At 47.9% G+C, this 20280-nt stretch overlaps 1 protein-coding gene across 1 annotated transcript in view; it reads left to right on the top strand.

Moving 5' to 3' along the window:
• The window catches only part of ADAM12 (ADAM metallopeptidase domain 12), a 325340-nt gene that overhangs the window by 280874 nt on the left and 24186 nt on the right, over positions 1–20280 (top strand). The window contains exons 15-21 of the mRNA XM_081074714.1: positions 8008–8116; positions 8224–8422; positions 10535–10612; positions 12139–12247; positions 15493–15628; positions 16243–16351; positions 18191–18370. Of these exons, the coding sequence (XP_080930840.1) occupies positions 8008–8116; positions 8224–8422; positions 10535–10612; positions 12139–12247; positions 15493–15628; positions 16243–16351; positions 18191–18370 (920 nt within the window). The remainder of the gene's footprint in view (positions 1–8007; positions 8117–8223; positions 8423–10534; positions 10613–12138; positions 12248–15492; positions 15629–16242; positions 16352–18190; positions 18371–20280) is intronic.

Genomic DNA, 20280 nt, shown 5'->3' on the forward strand with positions numbered 1-20280 from the left:
CTGTGCTGTGAAAGCAATAACCCACAGGGGGATACCCCCCCTTGCAGGGGGAACAAGGACAGGTGTGTTCTGGGGCTGGGTCCTGCCATCAAGCCCACCACCCCGCCAGCCAGGGATGGCGCTCTGCAGTTAGGACCTTCTGAGGGAGGAGAAAGAGCTGCCTGGATGCAGCCCCCATTCATCTTACCCTCTGAGTTCTTCCTACGTTCCTCAGGCTTCGTTGATGGGTTAGGCAGGTGGAAAATAGGATCCTGAGGGACCTGGGGCCTTAGTGCTTCATCTTTGGACCCTGACCAACCCCCAGTCCTGCCCTCCTCGCCTGATGACCTGGGAGGGTCCCCAGGCAAAGGTGGGGTCTCTCAGTCTCAGGCTGGATGAATGTTCGCCTTTCGATGACAAGCACAAAATAGGTACTCACTATACACGTGTCGAATGGTTGTATGGGCTCTGAATGGTTTAGTGACTTCAGGCATCTTTTAGTCACATGAGGTCACCTTGGGACAGCGGCTACTTCGCATACCAAATCTTCATGGCACAGAGTATCCTGAGTGGCTGTCTCTTCCCAGCCTTTCTCCCCTTCGTGAGTTACAAGGGACATTACAGAGCTCCCTTCCAAGGAGCATTCCATTGCCAGAGCACAGACAGCACTTGGAGCGTTGGGGGTGAAACGTGCTCCTCGGTGCCCTGCCTTATTAGGACGTCTGGCCCCATTTCCAGAGGGAGGTCTGACAGACCTCCACAACTCTCTCTGAGCCACCACCACTGTGTGACTCAGCTGGCTGCACGCCTTTGATTCATGGTGACCAAGCCTGGTATTTATTATCTCATCGGATTAGTCCCTCTTGAGCTGCCTGACCAGAGAGAGCCAGACAGGCAGACAAACCGACTGATCTTTCCAAAAGCAAGAGCAGTAGGAAGTTGCCTGCTTTGAACTTTCAACACCCTTGTGGCCAGGGGTGACTGCCTGGGACCTGCACTACCTCCTAAGAAGGGGCTGCTGCCCAGGAGCTTGCAGCTCCTCTCCCCACCACCCTCACCCTGCTGACCCAGGGGCCTCTGCCAGGCACTGGTAGCTTTGCCATGAGGCACTCATGGCACATACACTAAACATCCCTGGCTTCAGGGGTGCTCACAGTCCCTGGAATCAACAGGTGTGGGGCCAGATTCAGGGAGCCACCTTAGGTTTGTGCCTTTCTGGGCTTCAGTCTACCTCAGCCAGCTCCTTCTTTGTACTTCAGATCACAACACGAACTTCCTCAAGAGAGCAGAGAAGTTGTGCGCCAGACCAGCTGTGGCCCTCCGTACAGGGGGCTTCTCAGAAGGGCCGTTAGCCACCCCCTTTGCAAAAGCAGCGTGTTCTTTTTCTTCCATAGCAGTGTTGCTACTTTGTTGTCCATGTCAGGGCCACTGCATGAGTTTTCTGTGTCTGCTGTAACAAATGACCATAAGCTTAGTGGAGCTCAACAACACACATTTATCATCTTATAGTTCTGGGGGTCAGAAATCCTAAAATCGAGCTGTGGGCAGGGCTGGGTTACTTTTGGAGTTTCCCTGCCTTTCCCAGCTTTCAGCGTCTGCCTGCACTCTTTGGCTCGTGGCCCCTTCTGCCATCCTCAAGGCCAGCAACACAGCATCTTCAAATCTCTGTCTCTGACTTCTGCTCCTGTGGTCACAACTCCTTCTCTGACTCTGACCCTTCTGCCTTCCTCTTACGAGGACCCATCAGATTCCCCAGGATCATCTCCCCATCTCGAGAGTCTTCACTCAGTCACATCTTCAAAGTGCCTTTGCCACGTAAGGTCACATATTCACAGGTTCTGAGGATTAGGGCATGGACCTCTTTGGGGGCCTATTATCTGCCTGCCACAGGCATTGGACAGACCATTCGCTGGCAGGGTGATCTTCAACAGATTACTCAACCTTGTTGTGTCTCCTCTGTAAAATGGGGATAGAAATATGCGTACCCCGTGGGTATATTCTCGTCTGCTAACATAGCCTCGTCTACTCTGTGTAATACATCGTATGCACTAGCTGGGTGCACAATACCTAGTAAATCTAAACTCTGCAAATAAGACGTGACTGTTTGCAGGAAGCTCACAGACGGATGAGACATGGGGCTTTACTAAAGCTGTGATGTGATGGGGCATGGAAGCGCCGGGGGCTCAGCCTGGGGAAGAGGGTGCAGCCAACCAGGAAGGTGCCATAGATGAGGTGGCCCTGGGGCAGTCATTTGCTGGGGTGGAGAGGAAGGGTATTTCCTGTATACGGAATGGCAGGGGTCAAGGCGACAGGAACCAGGCAGCCACTCCAGGCAGATGCAGGCGGTTCTTTTTGCGTGGAGCTTTGGCTGTGACCTGGAGAGCAGAGGTCCTCCTCTGTCACCCCATCTGCTCATTTATTAAATGTTCATCCTTGTCCCGCTCTTGTCAGACGCTGACTCGAGAGCCCCGATTCTGCCAGAGCGACGTACTTCCCACAGTTCCTGTGCACTCTTGCCTGGACCTGGAGTAGAGTCAGGACATGACCGTCACAATCCCAGGGGCGGAGGTGACTTCCTCACCAGGCCCCTGGCTGGCCAGATGCAGAGGGCTAAGAGCATTTTCATGCTGTGTTACAATAGGTGGTTTGAATTCGCTTTCTGGATTCAGAAAAGGAAAACGTATTGTCAAGGATGCATTTGCAATACCTTGTTTCCCCATCCATTAGCAAAGGAGCCAAACTCTGGGAGTCACAGAGGTCCTGCTCTGCTGGCCCATGCCATTTGTCCCCAGGTGACCTGACCGAGTTACTGATTCATCCAGAATTCTCCAGTTGCATTCAGGAAGTCAGTTACTCACTTTCCAGATCTGTTGCCCAAACCCTGACCGGATGAAGCCCTTCCTTGCAGCTAACCATTCTCTTTTGAAATGGGCTTTTCTCAATCCAGCGTGATATTTCAATAAACTATCCTACTTTTAAACCTTTCTACAAACAAAATGATAAAACAAAAATTCAAAACATATGCCTGTACCTCCTAACTGGCAAAGTCATACACTTTTAGAATGTCTTTTGAGTTTTGGGTTCGTTTGTTTATTTTTCAAATTATTGTTGCTGATGGCCTTGTTGGCTAGGAGTTTACATTTTTTTTCTCACTGATTTTTCTCTCACAAATCTTGTATCTCAAGACTTTGCATTTTTGATATCAAACACGCAAACGTTATCTGCAGTTCAAACTGTGACTTGTATTTAGCTGTCTTGGTCCAGCTTAATCTTAAGAGACACAAAGATTTTCTGTCGATGCTGCGTGACCTTTATTCCTTCTGAAACACAGTTGGATATTTTTCTTCAGGCAGCAAATTTACATTTGCCAGTGTTGTTTATCTAAACCACTAGCATGGTTACTGAAACCATTACTCGGAAATTAATCTCACAGATAACTGCATGTCTAGAGCCACAAGCATTTTGCATCAGGGAAGTCCTGAAATGTGTTCATTTTGTCTATTTTATCACTCACCGGAACCTAGTGTCTCTTGATTGATGCAGTGTGAGCCAGCCAGACAATTTTTATGAGCTGGTAAATATTCAGTGTTTGTCTGCAAGGCTGGTTTACATGCCTTTGGTTTATTATGATATACCTGGGGCAGGACATTTACTGCTCATCTACGCCTATGGTGGCCACAGATGGGAAGAAAAGAAAGTTTTTCCAAGTGCCACGTTGTATAGGAGTCAGGAAAGTCTCCCTTTTGTCCCATTGTATGAGAAGGAAAGGATAAAATGCGTTTATTTGGGCTTCATTTTCTGATGAATGCAGAGGTCAATTTGCATTCTCTCTTGCAGTCTCTCTTTTGAGAGACTAAGAAACACGAAGAGAATGAAGACAGTCTCCAATTGTCTATAGAAATGTTTTGTCTTTGGATATTAGGTTAGGAAAATCAGTGATGGAGAGGAAGGAGCTGATTTGACTGAATCTGAGAAGTACATTTGCATAATAGAGTCATTTTAAGGAAAGATTAGATCAAGTAAATTGTGAGCTTAATTCGAGATGTCATCATGTGTCTTTCAAAAGACTTGATGACATTGGGAACTTCCAAACTACAATTACGAATATAAGTTATATCACTCTGAAGATAAAACTGGTAATTAAAATCCAACTCTTTCTATATAATTATAAAATTCAGTAGGATGTCAAAGTTTCCTCTGAAAGGCTACATTTTATCTTTTGATTATGGCAAAACATCTAAGCGTTCCATCATTAAGAATTGCCAGGCTAAAAAAATATATATATATTACAAAAAAAAAAAAAAAAGAATTGCCAGGCTATACACTCATGTGACGTCGTAATGGTAAGAAAACTTGTCATTTTTTTTTCAAGAGACAGACATGAAGCCTCTCATCTTCACAGAAATATGAAGACAAACATTTTTAAGTGCAGCAACATTGGACAGATCTATGCTTTGTAACATCTTCTGAATGGATACAAATAAATCAGTCACACTTTTTAAATGATTGACCCTTCTATCTTTAATATAAATGCCAAGTGGCCGCTAACACAAAAGCCACCTGAGAGGCTTTGCTGGACCCTCGTCCCTGTCCTGTCATGGGCAGGTTCCAGACACCCAAGGCACTCATGAAGTTGTCTCTGCATTTGTGTCTTCACACTGTTTCCTTTACTGGTGTTTTCTTTTAAGGAGAGCTGTCTCTGCTGGCGAATGAAGTCAGCACTGAGCCCCCAGAAGGGGTTTCCTGCTTATCAGGTTTCTTACTTTGCCAAAAATTTGGAGGGAGTGACCGCTGCTCTTTGCAGCAAGTAAACTGTCTTATGAACTTCTATCTTCCTTCCTCATAAGGCAGTGTGGTAATACTTTATTTGATGTACATGAATCAGTGAAAATCCAGAGTCCCAGAAAAGATAAGCCAGGAGACGGTGTCCATTTACCCAAGATGCTTTGTTCCGTGGAAGTCATAGTTGACTTCCCCTGGGGAGGCCATCTGAGACATGCTGTGCTTTCCCCAAGATGCTTTGCCTGCCTCTGGCTTTTCACTCATTTGTTCTTGGGCTGCACGCACTCTGCGCAGGCCTGAGGCACCCTCCCTGTCCTCGGGGACTTTGAAAGGCAGGCAGGAGCCTTGGGACATCGCAAGAGGCAAAAGCAAGGTGAATATGAGGGGTGGGGGCAGCCCTACAGGAGGAATGAGAGGAGGGCTGGCCCCAGCCTCAGGGGCAGGTGGTGATGGAGTAGGGCCCCGAAGGGGAGGAATACAGCCACCCAGGACCCTCATCCATCTGGCTCCAGCAGTGAAGTCCCAAGGAAGATGGCTCACCTTGCTGCGGTCAGGTGCCAGCATTGACTGGGTCACGTGACCTGTGGCGTGGAGCACTGGCCAAACTTGAATCTTATATTCATCCCATTGGCACTGGGAAGGGGAAGTGAGCCCCACCTCAACTGTATAAAATGGGTTTTCCATAAGAAAAGCGTTCTGTTCCTAGAATGAGGGATATGGGAAGAGTGTTCAATGACAAACAGTTGAAGCACCCATGTCTCCTATGCTACAGTTGGTTTTCCCAAGGCCCTGCTGATTCTCCAAACCACTAGAGGAAACCCCTCGCCCGGCACAGGCTCTCCTAGATAGAGAGAATGTCCCCCAGGAGGACCGTGGCCAGCACGCGGCTGGTGGTACCAGGGAGGTTGGTGCTCAGGAGTGCCCAGTCTCAGGCTGGAGCTTGCTGGCCCCAGGAGGTGGCCTGGAACCTGCACGGCACCGTCCTGCAGCCTGAAATTGGAGGTGGGGCAGCAGGATGTGCTGTGATCTGGATCAAGTCTCAACTGCTTACGTGTACTTCTAAAATAAGGTTTGTTCCTTTTCAACTCCTTGGTCTGTAAACATCCACGCAAGCTTTCTCATCCACCTGGAGGTTCCAGAGTCGGAAACGCCAGCCCACTGCATGACCAGCATTGTACTGAGTTCTGTCCCATCCTCCTCCACCTTCTGCCACTCAGCACCCCCACGCCTCACGCTGAAACCACAGCAGTCGCAGAGTGTGGATGAAAGTTGGTGCAAGGTGTCAGTCCCCATGACGTTTTCCTCTAAGAGGTTCTCGCTGAGCACACTGCCTAGAGCAGCCCCTGGCCCCTCTGACTCTGTTGTTTCCTTCGTATACTCCCATCACTAGGCTAGAGGAATGTGTTCATTTGTTTTCTGTTTCTCCTTGCAATTTTAAAGCAAGCCGTTTTGTCCAAATTGGTCACCACTACCCCCCAGTGCCTGGCAGATAGTGAGTGCCAAATAAATCTGTGTGTGATTGAGGTCTGCAGCATGATGAAAGGATTAGAGGGAGGGAGGGAGGGAGGGAAGGAGAAGGAGCGAGGGAGGGAGGGGGAGGGGGAGGGGGAAGGAGGGAGGGAGGGTTGAGGGGGGAGGGGGAGGGGGAGGGGGAGGGACAAAGCCAGACAAGCAGTGGGACAAGGGTCCCTGCAAACACACGCACCAGCTGAGTCACTGGTGTCTTCGATGCCCCTTTTCTTTAACTGCGTCCGTCAGTTGCATCCGGGTACTTTGATCATCAAACAGAATTAATTTCAGTACAAAGCTCAGGCTCCACACTGAGACTCACCTTCCCCATCCCTCTTCTTACTGCCCCCTCCTCCCACCGTCTCCAGTAAGTAGATGAAAAAGAATGAGAGGGCGGAATGGGGAAGAAACGGTCCACAATCGGCAGAAACTGAGTGTGTCCGTGGTGTAGTCACACTGTGAGGCAACGTGTGACACTGAGACGCAGTGAAAGGAATGGGAGGCTGACGAGCTGGCGACCTTGCCTCTTCCCATGAATTGTGCCCAGCTTGCCGAGGCCTCTCTAAAATGGTTTGAAGCCACAGAACGGGAAAACGAGCGGTCCAGTACTGGGTGGCTTCGTACAGAGGTCAATGGTTGAACCTATTACTGATCTCAACTGTGGCAACAGTTTGGTTTGATTTGTCAGTTTGTTTGTTTGTTTGTTTTACTGAGATGCCCATAATGGCTGCTCGCAGCTGATGAAGTGGAATCAGGTAGGTGCAGGTTGAAGAAAGATGCACATTTTTAGTAATAAGAACAACTTCTGTTCCCTGGGAGAAGGGGAGTCTTGCCCATTGTTAGATTGGGGTCTTAAATAAGTCAGCAGTCACCTTGGAAAGCGAATGGGACCTCCCCAGATTTGGGAGTAGAGAATGGCAAGGGAAGAGCTGGGATCTGGGAAGGTGACAGCCTGGCAGGTGTCACCTGCCAGGATAGGAGAGGAAGCGCCCAGACAGGGCACGCACGTGGGACAGAAGGCAGGCCCAGGTGACAGCACGGGGAACCGTTTATACTGGAGAATGTGGAACGTGTTCCTGAATTTCTCATATAGTCTTCGACAGAGACCACTATGCATAGGATTCGAGAGCCCTCCGAAATTTTGGCAACGCAAACCCAATTATATGCTAAAAATGACCCTTTCCAGAGCTCTGGCTCCCACATCCCTGTCTCCTGGACAGTGTCCTGCTGTCCAGAATGACTATAGGGATTTAGTCGTGGCCTCTGAGAGGAACCTCTGCCTTGCAAACACAGGGGGCTTCATGGGGCTGAAAACGTGTGTGAGAGCTCTGCGTTCTCGTTCTTGTTTGCTCCCTCTCTCATTGTTTCCCCACATGAGTCATCATGACTCCTTGGCGCCTGCATGAGCTTGCGTTTTCTCACCGGAACTGCGGGGGCTGTCGTCCAAGGAAGGAAGATCCCCCCTTTTCCTGCAGCCAGCCAGCCACCTCCCTCCTGGGCGTGTCGGGTCTGGCCACACAGCCAGGCCTCATCTCCTGAGAGGCTGCACATGCCACGGGCCTGAGCTGTGCAATGGAGAGAGAGCAGAGGTTAGGCTTCCGCCCACCGGCTCCTATCATGAGTCAGCCGAGAGGCAGGACGCAGAGCGCTGCTCTTAACCCAAACCCCAGTGCTGTTCAAAGAAAAACAGTGAACCCACTTGCAGGAGGTCACCGTGCTGCTCTGCTTCCCTTCCAGGTGCTAAACCTGCTCCTGGGATCTGCTTTGAGAGAGTCAACTCTGCAGGTGACCCTTACGGCAACTGCGGCAAAGACTCCAAGAGTTCCTTCGCCAAATGCGAGCTGAGGTATGGAATCTGTGTCCCGATCGAGCCCTCGTGAGGAACATCACATGTTGCTTAGGGCTGGTCCCAAATTTCCCCTCTTGGGGGACTGTTTGTTCTCGCCCTTCCAGAGATGCTAAATGTGGGAAAATCCAGTGTCAAGGAGGAGCCAGCCGGCCAGTCATTGGTACCAATGCCGTTTCCATAGAAACGAATATCCCACTGCAGGAAGGAGGTCGGATCCTGTGCCGCGGGACCCACGTGTACCTGGGCGATGACATGCCGGACCCAGGGCTGGTCCTTGCCGGCACAAAGTGTGCGGATGGCAAAGTAAGACCCCAAAGTGCGATGCTTGCTTGCATCTTAAATATCAGTCTGGAAGGGGGCCCATTGAGCAGTGTCTTAGCCAAGCACTGAGGTAGGAGGTTGGTTTGTTTTCCTAAATCCATTTCTTCTCAGAACTTTGTGTCTGGAATCCGGTTCTTTGCACCTAGAAGAAAAAGTCAATAAATCCTAGATCCTGGGCTGACCACTGAGATGCAGACTCAGGAAAATCAAGCTTGTTTTCTCGGCTCTTTAGTGTTAATAAGTCATTTCTCCTCTCTGGGTGTCATGAGGCTTTCCAGCCAGGAAATTACTTTGGAAGGAAATGCTGCAGCATATTATATTGTTTTTGGAAATGCGGCCTTGGTCTTTGGCACAGAGTTCTAGGGGGCTTGTTCTCACCTGGACAGAACGGGAAGTTGAGTGTATTTTCAGAGACCCCGCAGAGCGCATAGGAGAGAGGAAGAGATAGGATAAGCTTAAAGCTGACAGTGAGTACTTTTGGAAATCAGGGCAAAAGGTAGACAGGAGTATTTGAGAGTTTAGAAATAAAGTCAAAAATGAAGGAAAAAAAAAAGAAAGAAATTGAGATTTTCACGTTCTGCCACGTGACCCTTCTTCTCACCAAACTTTCTCATCAGACTAAATGACAGCAAGTTAATAAAATGTTTTAGGAAAGAAGATGAGATTAACCTCTACATGCTTTTCTCAGGACCCCATTTTCAAAATGCTTACGCAATCACTCACTAACGTGGAGGTCACAGAGTAGAAAGCTACACAGACAGCTCCTATAGCAGAGTTCCCAAGACGGGAATTCCCACCACCCACCCCCCTTCCCACCAGACACCCTCAGCCGTAAATGCTTTGTCCTTGAGGCAATAGGATGCTACGTGAAACATGTTATACCTTCTGGATGTCTCCTTAACCACACACATCAGCTTATACTCAGGCCTTGATGTTAGAATGACACTCGTTTCTAAAACTGTCATCGGAACAGTCAGGGCAGGTGCAGCTGAACACTGAAATTCCAAGGGCTCAGTTTATCAGTGAGTCTGTTCTTCCACACGCAAGCTTGAATGTGCTTTGATCTCCGTTTCCGAGGCTCACTGGGCTCTGAGAAAGCCGTCTCTCGCCTTGCCCGTGGGTTCAGAGGAGAGCACACCTTTATATACGATGCTGACTCAGGCCCTGGCGTGTTCATTGCATCCTCAGTTTCTTTTATCAGCTGGCATGTGACAATCCTCTTGGCCAAGATGACCACCGGCCCTGGGGGTGGGGGGGGGCACTTTCATCAAAGGGCGTTGATCGTGCCTTCCACGAGCTGTTGATCAGATGGTGAACGTCCCATAGGAAGATGCTACTTGATTAAAAATGCTTTTGCAATCGAAGAATTAGACTTGTCCTCTTTTGACTCCACTAATCTGTAGCACCTTATGGGAGATAAAGGGCCTGCTCCCTTGAGTCTGGAGGATATTATGCACCTTCGAAATGAAATTCCACCAGCCCAATGTCATTTAGCAAATGACTGCCTCCACAAAGGCTTGATAAATACAAGGGGAACCGTCTGTTTCCCTCTGCTGAGCATTTCTGTTGATGGTTTATGTCATTGATGACAGTACTTGTCCGTCAGTAGTTTGGAAAAGTTCCCATATTTCGGTATCTCCCTTCAAATATTCCTGGACCCTGAATTCTTGGCGTCTAGACAGGCCCCACGGTAAAGACTAGTCTATTTCATCCACTCCTGTATCTTTTAATGGAGAAAAATAGAATGCTGAAATACGTAGATCTCATTGCAGGCTCTAAACAAAAATCACGAGAAAATCAGTCATTGTAATTTCAGAATCGACTGAAACCATATCAAAGGCCATGAAAGTGTAAAATAACTCAGTAGTATTCACATTGATTGGAGTCCTGAAATGTGCTGAGTTTGGAGCCAAGCGTTAGGATCTATGTCTGAGTCCAGTGAAAAATGCCTCACTCTGCTGTGTCCACATTAACCGCAAGCACATAGTTTTCCGAAACCTGCCTTTGCTTTCTCTGTTTAAATACGCAGACATATGCATGTGTGTGCGCTTGTGGAAGTACTAAGAAATTTACTATGTTGTCCTCCTTCTGTAGATTTGCCTCAATCGTCGATGTCAAAATGTCAGTGTGTTTGGTGTTCACGAGTGCGCAAGGCAGTGTCACAGCAGAGGGGTGAGTGGGCTGAACGGCCTTTTTATATCCAGTCCAGAACAAAGGAAGCACTACGTCATTTATCTGTGGCGATTTTCGCAATCCATAACTTTTTAAAAAAACAGAGCGATGTCTTCTCAGTATTTTCCTCTCTAGACGTTTATTTTCTTTGACCTTTATGTGGCATAACAAAAGCGATTTTTATTTAACAAGGAAAATCAGATCGGGAGTGATTATCTTTCAAATTAGCATTCTGTGATTTTTTTTTAAAAAAGGACTGTGTCATCTTCAGAATAATTTTAAAACTAACCTTCCTTCATGAAGAGTTTTGCAATAACATTCCAAACAGAGCTATGTCGGTTTTACAACCAAGGTTCAGAATATGGGTCTGAACTGAAATACTTCCAAAAGAAATTAAAACAAAGAAGACAGAACATCCTGACCATGTAGCCTTAAAAATCACATACAATGGGTTTCGACTCAAGAAAGCTGTTATTTTAGTTCAGAGAATCTTTTAGGGGCGAAGAGGACTCTTAATTGTTTAAAACATAATTTATTTTTCCTGATGGGCTTAATTACTTCCAATGGACTCATATTAATCTTGATTAGCCGTGCCAGTGGTTCATTTGTTTTTCTGAAACCTTTTCTGCAGAAATCATGCTCCAAATTCTATTTTTAAAACTGGCAGACACTCGCCAGTGATTCTAACATAGAATTATGGGGTTTTCATAAACTTACTATTGTGCTAGAACCATGAAGGATGACAGTGCCACCTCCGGTGTGCCTGTGACTGACTGTCAGTGGGAAGTGGAATCTTTCTGTCTTCACCGGATCACAGATTTCTTTCTAATGGCTTTAAGAGACGACCTAGTGCAGCTGTTTTATTTGACTGATGAAGAAGCCCAGGCTCAAGTGGGGGTGGCGACACGTCCAAGGTTACACGTCCGAGGTTATACGTCCGAGGTTACACGTCCGAGGCTACATGACTGGCTAGTAGTCATGCTGGGTCAGGACCCTGGACGTCTCACTCTCCAGCATCCCTGGGGTCCCATCCACACGTGGGACAGGAGAGACCCACATTCTCTGGGTGATGGGGCAGCTGCCACGACTTGGTGACAAGTAACCTGACCACAGCCCAGCTCTCGGGAGACAGGGCTCACGAGCAGCACTCCAAGTGGAGTGTTGGGGGTACAGTCTCCTGGCCGCCAGCTGCCGGAGGACACATGACTCAAGGTTGCCGCGGAGACGGTGCAGGGCGGTGTGGGCAGGATGCGCCTGAATCCCGTGGGCGGCAGATCAGCAGCCTCTTCGAGGAAACCATTCAGCACACGCTGTGCCACGTGGCAACTAATCTGCTTAGCTTCAGCTTCGTACAAATGTCCCTTCTCACTTAGCACACAGGCTGTCCTGACTGTCCATCCCCTTTGAAGCAAGTGAGGCAGGAGGTGATTCAGATGAGGGCTCCGAGGCTCCCTGCCGCCCCAGGTGGACGGTGTGCCCTAACCCTACCTCCCTCTGCGTGTCCTTCTCCCCTGCTGCCCTGAAAGGTGTGTAACAACAGGAAGAACTGCCACTGCGAGGCCCACTGGGCCCCCCCCTTCTGTGACAAGTTTGGCTTCGGCGGAAGTACAGACAGCGGCCCCATCCGGCAAGCAGGTAGGTGGACACAGTGCCTCCCCGGGGTGGGCGCTGAGCTATGGGGACAGTAGAAGCTAGGGGGGCGGGGGGCGGGTCAAGGAAGACAGAGGGTTCACCAGCCACTGGTGTGGGGGGCACTCCACGTGGGCCTGACACAGCCCGAGGCCTCTCCGTGTCCTCACCTGCTCTTTTCCAAGACCCCTCACTCTGCTCTGGCTAAGACACCTAGTCTGCCAGTCTTGAGCCTGTGATAGTTCTCTTAGCTGAGGTCATGTCTACAGCACTCTGCCAAATGGGTATGAACTTCATTGCCTGATCAAAGGACTTTGGCAAGGCCAGCCTCTGCGTACTGGGGCCACGAGGCGTGAAGTTTAATGCCTTTTGAAACTCTTACTAGGAAGACACCCTCCTCTGCCATGACAGGAGTGGTCCCAGCAGCAGCAGCAGTGGCTTCTGCTTAGTGAGCAGCGGTGCGCAGGCACCACGCATGGCATCTTATACGCGTTATCTGCTCGAGTCCGTGCACCACTCTGAAGTCGGTGTTGTTCTTTCCTTACACATAAAGGACCACAGGCTCAGGGAAGTTAAGTAACCAGCCCAAAGTCAACAGCTACGGTTGAGACACAAGTCTGTCTACCCAAAGAAGTTCATAATAGCAGCTATGCTTGAGCACTCGGTCTTTTCTCCTCGGGTGAAACTGAGAAACAGTCCCCTAATGCAGTACTCTCTTCCCTGAGCTCCTGTCAGGCAGGGAAGGGGCAAGTCTGAATGGTGCCCCATTTAAAGTGAAAGAAGCATGGCAAAAAGGTGCAATGAGCCAACACTGGGCGCAGCTGGGGATGCGGGAGCCCGTGGGACTTTACCGAGCCCACTTGTGTTGCCACCTGAGTGCTCACCTGAGCCCCCATGACACTCACACTAGAGAGGACATCACCCTGTCCCCAAGTCCTGGCAGTATTGAATCGGTGGCTTTGCCATAGCTTCCATGGGAACAGACACCACACTGCAGGCTCAGGATGGACGGGCCCACCTAGCAGGCACATCTGTAGGGCGGTGTCATGAGGAAGCCCCAGGTTTCGGCTCTCTCTGGCCAGGCCCCCAAGCAGATACAAAAAGAACTAGAGAGTCTTGCCCTCTAGTGAGCATCCATCCCAGAGGTGGGAACAAAGCCTGGCCCCGGGTCCCCCTTCCCTCACTGACGTCTCAGCCTTGGTGACTGGTTTCTTGCTGCAACTTCATTTTTTAATGTGGCTTTAAGTGTCTGTTGTACAAAAATACCATGGTTTTAGTTTTTAATGGGTCGGGAACTTGCCCCCCATTCCATCCGCACTCAAGTGAGACAATGGCGTTTGAAGGAGTTGGAGATGATGGCAAGAGGGGCCCCACGTTCTGGGTCTGTCTTCCGTGTGGACACGTGACCCATGGAACTCAGGTTGGGAGGTTTCCAAAAAGTCAGGGAACCCACAGAGTCACTCATTCTTCATTGTACCAAGTAAGAACATTTAAAGAAACGAAAACTGAAGAGCCTAACTCCATCTACAACTGCCATCATTTCATAAAAGACAGTGTGTTTAGATACCTCCCCCAACCACATACAAAAACAGCTGTGCCAGGTGGGGCCATGCCCCTTGCCTGGCGGCCCCTTGGCCCTCCACTCCCCGGCCTGCCCATGGCTCAGTCATTTATGAAGCAAGTACTTCTCGAGCATATGCCATGTGCCAGCCACTTTTCTAGGTCCTGGTGAGACATCAAGCAGATGTAGAGTGGCAGATGGGAGAGGGTGACAGTGAAACTCAGAAAAGTGGATCGATGGGTGGATGTGGAAGGGAGGGGGCAGGATCTACAGACACAGTGCTTGTGCTAGATGAGGGTCAAGGGGGCAAAGGGATGGAGTCCCCATGCTGCCCTGGTTTGTGCCTTGAGCAGCTGGACGGATGGCACTGCCACTCATGGGATCAGGTAGCCTGGCGACACAGCACATTCAGTTAAAGACTTAGGGGTGGATTTTAGGGAATTGGAAATTAAGATTCAGGCTCTTGCTGCTCACTTTTTAATTAGCTTTGTTAAGAGACAAGGGCACTCAGGCCAGAGCCCCTCGACTGCTGGCTCACAGCCTGCAAAGAAGGGCGTTTGGCCAGGACACCAGAAGCAACGCTCTTCCAGCAACACTAACAAGAGAATCGAGACTGTCCCATGTTGATTGTCTTCCTTTGGCTAAGACACGTCCCTGATAGCACTTGTCAGTTAGGGACAAAGTCCAGAAACAGAGAAGGTGTGAGTCATTACTCTCTGGAGGGGGACCACTGCCACTCTGATCGGAGACAGGGGTGAGAGACAGGGGTTATGGAGTCACCTCCAGGACCAGCAGCAGCAGCCTGAAAGGACGGCTGTGCACCTACTCTGTGAGGCACACCCTGATCATCGCTGGCGGGGAAAACAGAGACCAGTGAATGGGACCTGTGCTCTCGGGAGCTCACAGTCCCGTGGAAACTGCCGATAAAGCCCCTGGCATCTCGAGTCCTCCCCAGACAGCACTGGCCCACAGCTGCGGTAGAAACCAGCCAGGACGGTTTGATCTTCCCTTCCTTCCCCCACCCTGGAGGGAGTCTCAGTGTCAAAAATGGGATCAAATCACAGGGGATGTTTCCATGGAGAAAATAAACCGCATCCTCCCAGAGAAAGGGGTGTACCCCCAAACTGGATATTAAGTCCCGGACAGAACAGAACAAATCCTATGGGCATTTTGTTTAAGCTATGAGTTTTCCTTTTTTCTTTTCATCTTCTAATTTAACAGTATCCAGACATAAGGAGTCTTGGCCTAAAGAAATACAAAAACATATAATAATAGAACAGACTCCAACGCTGAAGACTGAGAGGAGGAAGGAGCCTGGAGGAGCACATTTGTGATGGGAGCTGGAAGGGATTCGGTTTGGGAACTGCTTTAATTCTGATGGGATTTTAACGATGGCTCCCGGCGGCCACCATTCCCTGCTATTGTCATGCTTGGGGGCCCTGAGTGACCAGGGCTGTGGTCCCACCACCCAAACGACGATCCTGTTTGCAAGTCGCAGAGTTGTCAGAAATGAATGATGGCTGCATAGACTGAACCTCAAACATGACCTCTGAACAGCATTCAGAGGTTCACTCCCTTCATTTTTGTTCCTTCCTTCAAAGTCCACTTGGCCGTAAATGTCACAATGTGATACTTCCCATATTTCATGATAACTGCCTCCATCCCTGAGTCGAATGTGTTTTTGTTTCAGATAACCAAGGTTTAACTGTAGGCATTCTGGTGACCACCCTGTGTCTGCTCGCTGCTGGATTTGCGGTGTATCTCAAAAGGAAGACATTGATACAACTGCTGTTTACAGATAAGAAAACAGCCATTGAAAAGCTAAGGTACCCTGGGTTTGGGTCATCTTTTCAAGAAATGGCAGTTGAAAGAATGTACAACCAACTGCTCTCACTTCGCTTTCCTTAGCAAAGAAGAGGTCAGATTTTCTGGAGAGTAAAACTGGTATTTTGGGTTTTTTAAATTTCTGCCAGATTCGCGGCCTCCTTTAGTTTCCCTTGAAACTATTTGCTGCTTAAATAAGCAGGGTGTTGATGAATCTCAGGGATGTATTTCCCCCACCCCTGCCCTAGTAACTTTTATAAGACATGGGAGGTTAAAGATATTTTCATCAGATGGGTTAACTTTTGATTCGAATATATTCAAAGACAGTTTTGCTGAAATGCCAGCTTTATACAAAACGTCCCCCAGCTGTCACAAAGCCTTGTTTCTATGGATTGCGAGAACTAATTTCACAGAATAGTGGCTTTGGGGAGAAAAACAAAATCAATATTTATTGTTAATCTTGTAATAGTGTTAGGTAATTTTACCTTTGCGTGTTTACTCACATTGAGTTAGAAATAAGTAAATGTGTGTTGAGTGTTACGGTGAACAAACAGGAAAAGTTAAGTCACCCAGAGGGGAAACGCCCTGGGTGAGCGTGGATGTGGTTACATTGCAGGTGTGTGCACCCTTCCCGGGCATCCAGCGGCTCCCAGCCCCGTCAAGCTCACCTCACCCACCTCAGCAAAGGCCTGATGAGGAAGCCGCCACATTCCAACACGCCCAAGGTCAGTGTGGAACAGCACAAGAAGTTAATGGGCACAAAGACATGGGTTTTGCTCGAGTAGGAACAGATCCTGGAGACTTCCCATGAAATGCTCACCAGCACACTTGGCTCAGCAAAGGCTTATTGAGGGGATGGCCCAGGCCAGGAGGACGCTTGCAGTGCCCCATGGAAGCCCTACTAGGTCCTGTTGGGGCAGGCAGCGTCCCCGGTGTGCTGTGGTCGATGGTATGTTGAGAGCTGGGATCCCTCCAGTCACCTAGACCGGCCAAAGTCCCAGGAGGCCCCGGGGACGGCTACCCAAGCGTGTTCTTGAGGCTGGGACCCTCCTGTGGTTTCAGAATGCCACCGACTGGTTTCGGGGGAGTTCTTTGGGCCACTGTCACTCCCAATGTATTTCTAAGAGTTACACTGAGCCCTTGGTTGAGTCCAGGGTCTTCCAGCCCTGGGCTGCGGAAGCTGTCACTCCGGTTTCAAAGAGTGGGATCCTTAAACCACAGTACCTCCTGGCCCTCTACTGTCTTGCACCTTTCCTGCTACGCTGGTGAATTATTACGGGGATCACCCTCATATTGAGTTTCTCCACCGGTGTTTTTGATGCATCCCTGAGAGTTCTTGAATGGTGAATTCATCCAACGGGAGTCCAGATTATAGCAGTAAATGAATGGTGTTGGTGTCAAGAAACGACAAAGTGTTTTTTGAATCGTCATCACATATTTAGTAGGCACAAAGCTAGTTTATCTCCCTTGAGCTAGAGTGTAGAGGGTTGGGACCCGAAGACAAGGCTGTTATTCCCGATAAGTGTTGCCGCCTTTCATCCCCAAACGTGGGAATTTAGCAAGGACAGCTTTATTTCTGAAAGCCACAAACGGGAAGTGACCAAAATATCCATCGGTAGGTAAAAGGGTAAACAAACTTTGGTATATTTACACAGTGCAACGCTACTCAGCAATGAGAAGGAGTGGCCTGTTGACATGCGCAACACCACCGATGAACCTTGACATAATGATGCCCAGTGAAAGAAGCCAGACAAAAAATGAATATGTACACTGTGATTCCATTTCTATAAAAGTCTAGAAAATGCAAACTAATTCTAGAAGGCAAATCAATAGTGACAGGGAAGGGGAAATGAAGTGCAGGGGCAAATCTTTTGGGGGTGGTTGATTTGTTCATTATCTTGCTTATGTGATGGTTTCCTGGGTGTGGACATATGTCAGAATTGACCAAGTTGTACATTTTAAATGTGCAATTAATCACCTGTGAAGTTTACCTCAATAAAGCTATTTTTAGGAAGAAAGGAAGAAAAGAGGAAGGAAGGGGGAGACGGGGGCTGGAGCACAGGCTCATGCTGGTGTGTTCTCATCTGCCACTGAAACGAGGGCACCCTGCCGGAGAAGACCCTCCAGCCGCAGGCCCCGGACCTCACCCCGGCCTTCCAGAAGCCCCCACTCCCCTTCCCCGGGGGTTTTCCTGCGTTCTCGTGAACCTTGTGTGCATTGAATGATGTCTTATTTTCCCAACTCTTCTGCATATTTCCCTCAAGAGATGTTCTGTCTTCATACTTGGCACTTCCTCAGGGGCCTTGAGCCTATTTGTGAATGAATTAAACCAGTTTCTAAAGTCCAAACAGAAATAGATCACTCTCAGATTGATGGGGTGGGGGCGGGGTGTTAGCATTGTGAGGTGTAAATAAGTAATGATAGATTCCCTGCCGATAACGCCTTGATTTCTTGCTACTCACCCCACCTCCCCGTCAGCAGCATAGTCAGCACTGCTTTTTCCTGAAGGGATTACATGTACTTTTGAGACCCACCTGTCATGGCTTTTTGTTTTGACCCTGCAGGATAATCCCAAGAGACTGCCACAGTGTCAGAACGTGGACATCAGCCGGCCCCTCAAAGCCCTTGACCTCCCTCAGCCCAGCTGGCCTCAGCGAGTGCTCCCGCCTCTCCACCAGGCTCCTCGTGCACCCAGCGTCCCCGCCAGACCCCTGCCTGCCAACCCTGCATTTAGGCAGGCCCAGGTACGCCTGCAGCTTGTCATTTGAGGGATGTAGTTCAAGTCCAGACTCTGCTATTTGCTAATGCACGAACTTGGACAAGTTGTTCAACTTCTCGGTGCCTCTATAAGCTCCTCGGGTGGTTAACCGAGATAAGCTATGAAAAGCATCTAGTACAGTGCTTGGTGTATAGTAATAATGTAATCTTTTTAAGTTATTACTAGTTGTATTTCTATATTCAGATGAGTGAGGGTGCCCATGCAATTATCGTCCTAGCCGTGACACTTTTGGGAATTGCAGGGGCACTATTAATAATTAGGCCTGGACAATAAAACAGAGATGGGCACTTCGGGAATGATGATGGGTATAGCTGCCTACTATTTTTCAGTTTCAAATTATTTATAAAAATTTCACAACCTGTTGAGTTTCTCCATACCAGACGCAGCACTGTATTAGACGCTTTGCGTATATCTTCTCATTTTGATGCTGTTTTGGGAAATCACAGTTCCTATTTGTTATGACCACGAACATGACATCATTTCACAATAGCAAACTTGAGGGGGAGGGAAAGGCAAAACCAAGCAAATGAAAAGCACAAAGAGATCATCACTGGGAATTTGTTTTTATGGCTATCATTGTCATATTTTCTTCTAGTAATTTTTGTATACATACTATTACATGTGTATTCTTAACATAATTTAGATTATTCTGTATGTACATTGCTTTATATACTTTTTGCCATGTGCCACGGGATTACAAATTCTTAAAAATGTTATCTTCACGATAGCACTATACATGTGTATGGAATACTTTTTGAACTACTTGTCAATTAGCGGGCACGTTTGGATGTCTCTGATTTTGGCTATTATAAATAGGTCTGTTATGAAGGACTAGACAGGTAAATTTCGGACCACTTTGATTAGTCCTTTAGGAGAGATTCCTGAAAGTGAAAATATTGAGCTGAAACCATTTTAAGCCTCTTAATACATGAACTGGACTAAACTTTCGGGACTCTTACATACATTCATGTTCCCGTGTTATTAGACAGCATCTGTCTCACCTACTATTAACATTTCAAACCTTTGCCAGTTTGACACACACACACAAAGTCTTGGGGCTTTTGTTTTTGTTTGTTTGTTTGTTTGTTTTTTTCTGTCTAGTGGTTCTATCGGTTACTGAAAGGAAATGTTGAAATTTCCAACTGTATTATCTGTCTCCTTTTAGTTCATCAGTTTAGCTTCATGTGTTTTGAAGCTCTGTTGTTTGTGATATACACAATTAGATTATTGTGTCTCCTTGGGGAATTCACCCTTTCATCATTATGTCATGTCCTTCTTTAGCTCTGGTACTTAACTCTGTTCTAAAATATACTTTATGTCATAGTAATATATCCATTTCCGTTTTCTTTTGACTTGTGTTTGCAATCTATGGCTTTTGCCATCTTTTCACTTTTAACCGACCTATGTCATTTTATTTGAAATGAGTTTCTCAGAGACAGCATATAGTTGGGTCATATATCTTTTCATCATTCTGTCAGTCCGTGTCTTTTAAGAGGTGTGTTTATACCATTTACATTTAATGCAATTATTGATATGTTAGAATTTATGTCTACTAGTTTCATATTGTTTTTGTTCCCCTGGTTTTGTTTTATAGTGCTCTTCTCTGAATGCCTATGGGTTCGTTGAAAATTTTTTAGTATTCCACGTTGATTTGTCTTTATGTAGTTTTTTGTATGGTTATTCTAGGGCAGGGTTTCTCAACCTCAGCATTATTGCCATTTTGGACTGGATAAATCTTTGCCGTGTGGGACTGCCCTGTTGTATCATAGAATATTTAGTGACATCTTGGTTTCTACCAACTAGATGGCAGCAGCATGAGTAATCATGTTTCCAAACATTGCCAGATGTCCCCCAGGGGACAAAAATCACTGCTGA

The sequence above is a fragment of the Rhinolophus hipposideros genome (genome assembly GCF_964194185.1).
Source record: "Rhinolophus hipposideros genome assembly, chromosome: 15".
NCBI lineage: Eukaryota > Metazoa > Chordata > Mammalia > Chiroptera > Rhinolophidae > Rhinolophus > Rhinolophus hipposideros.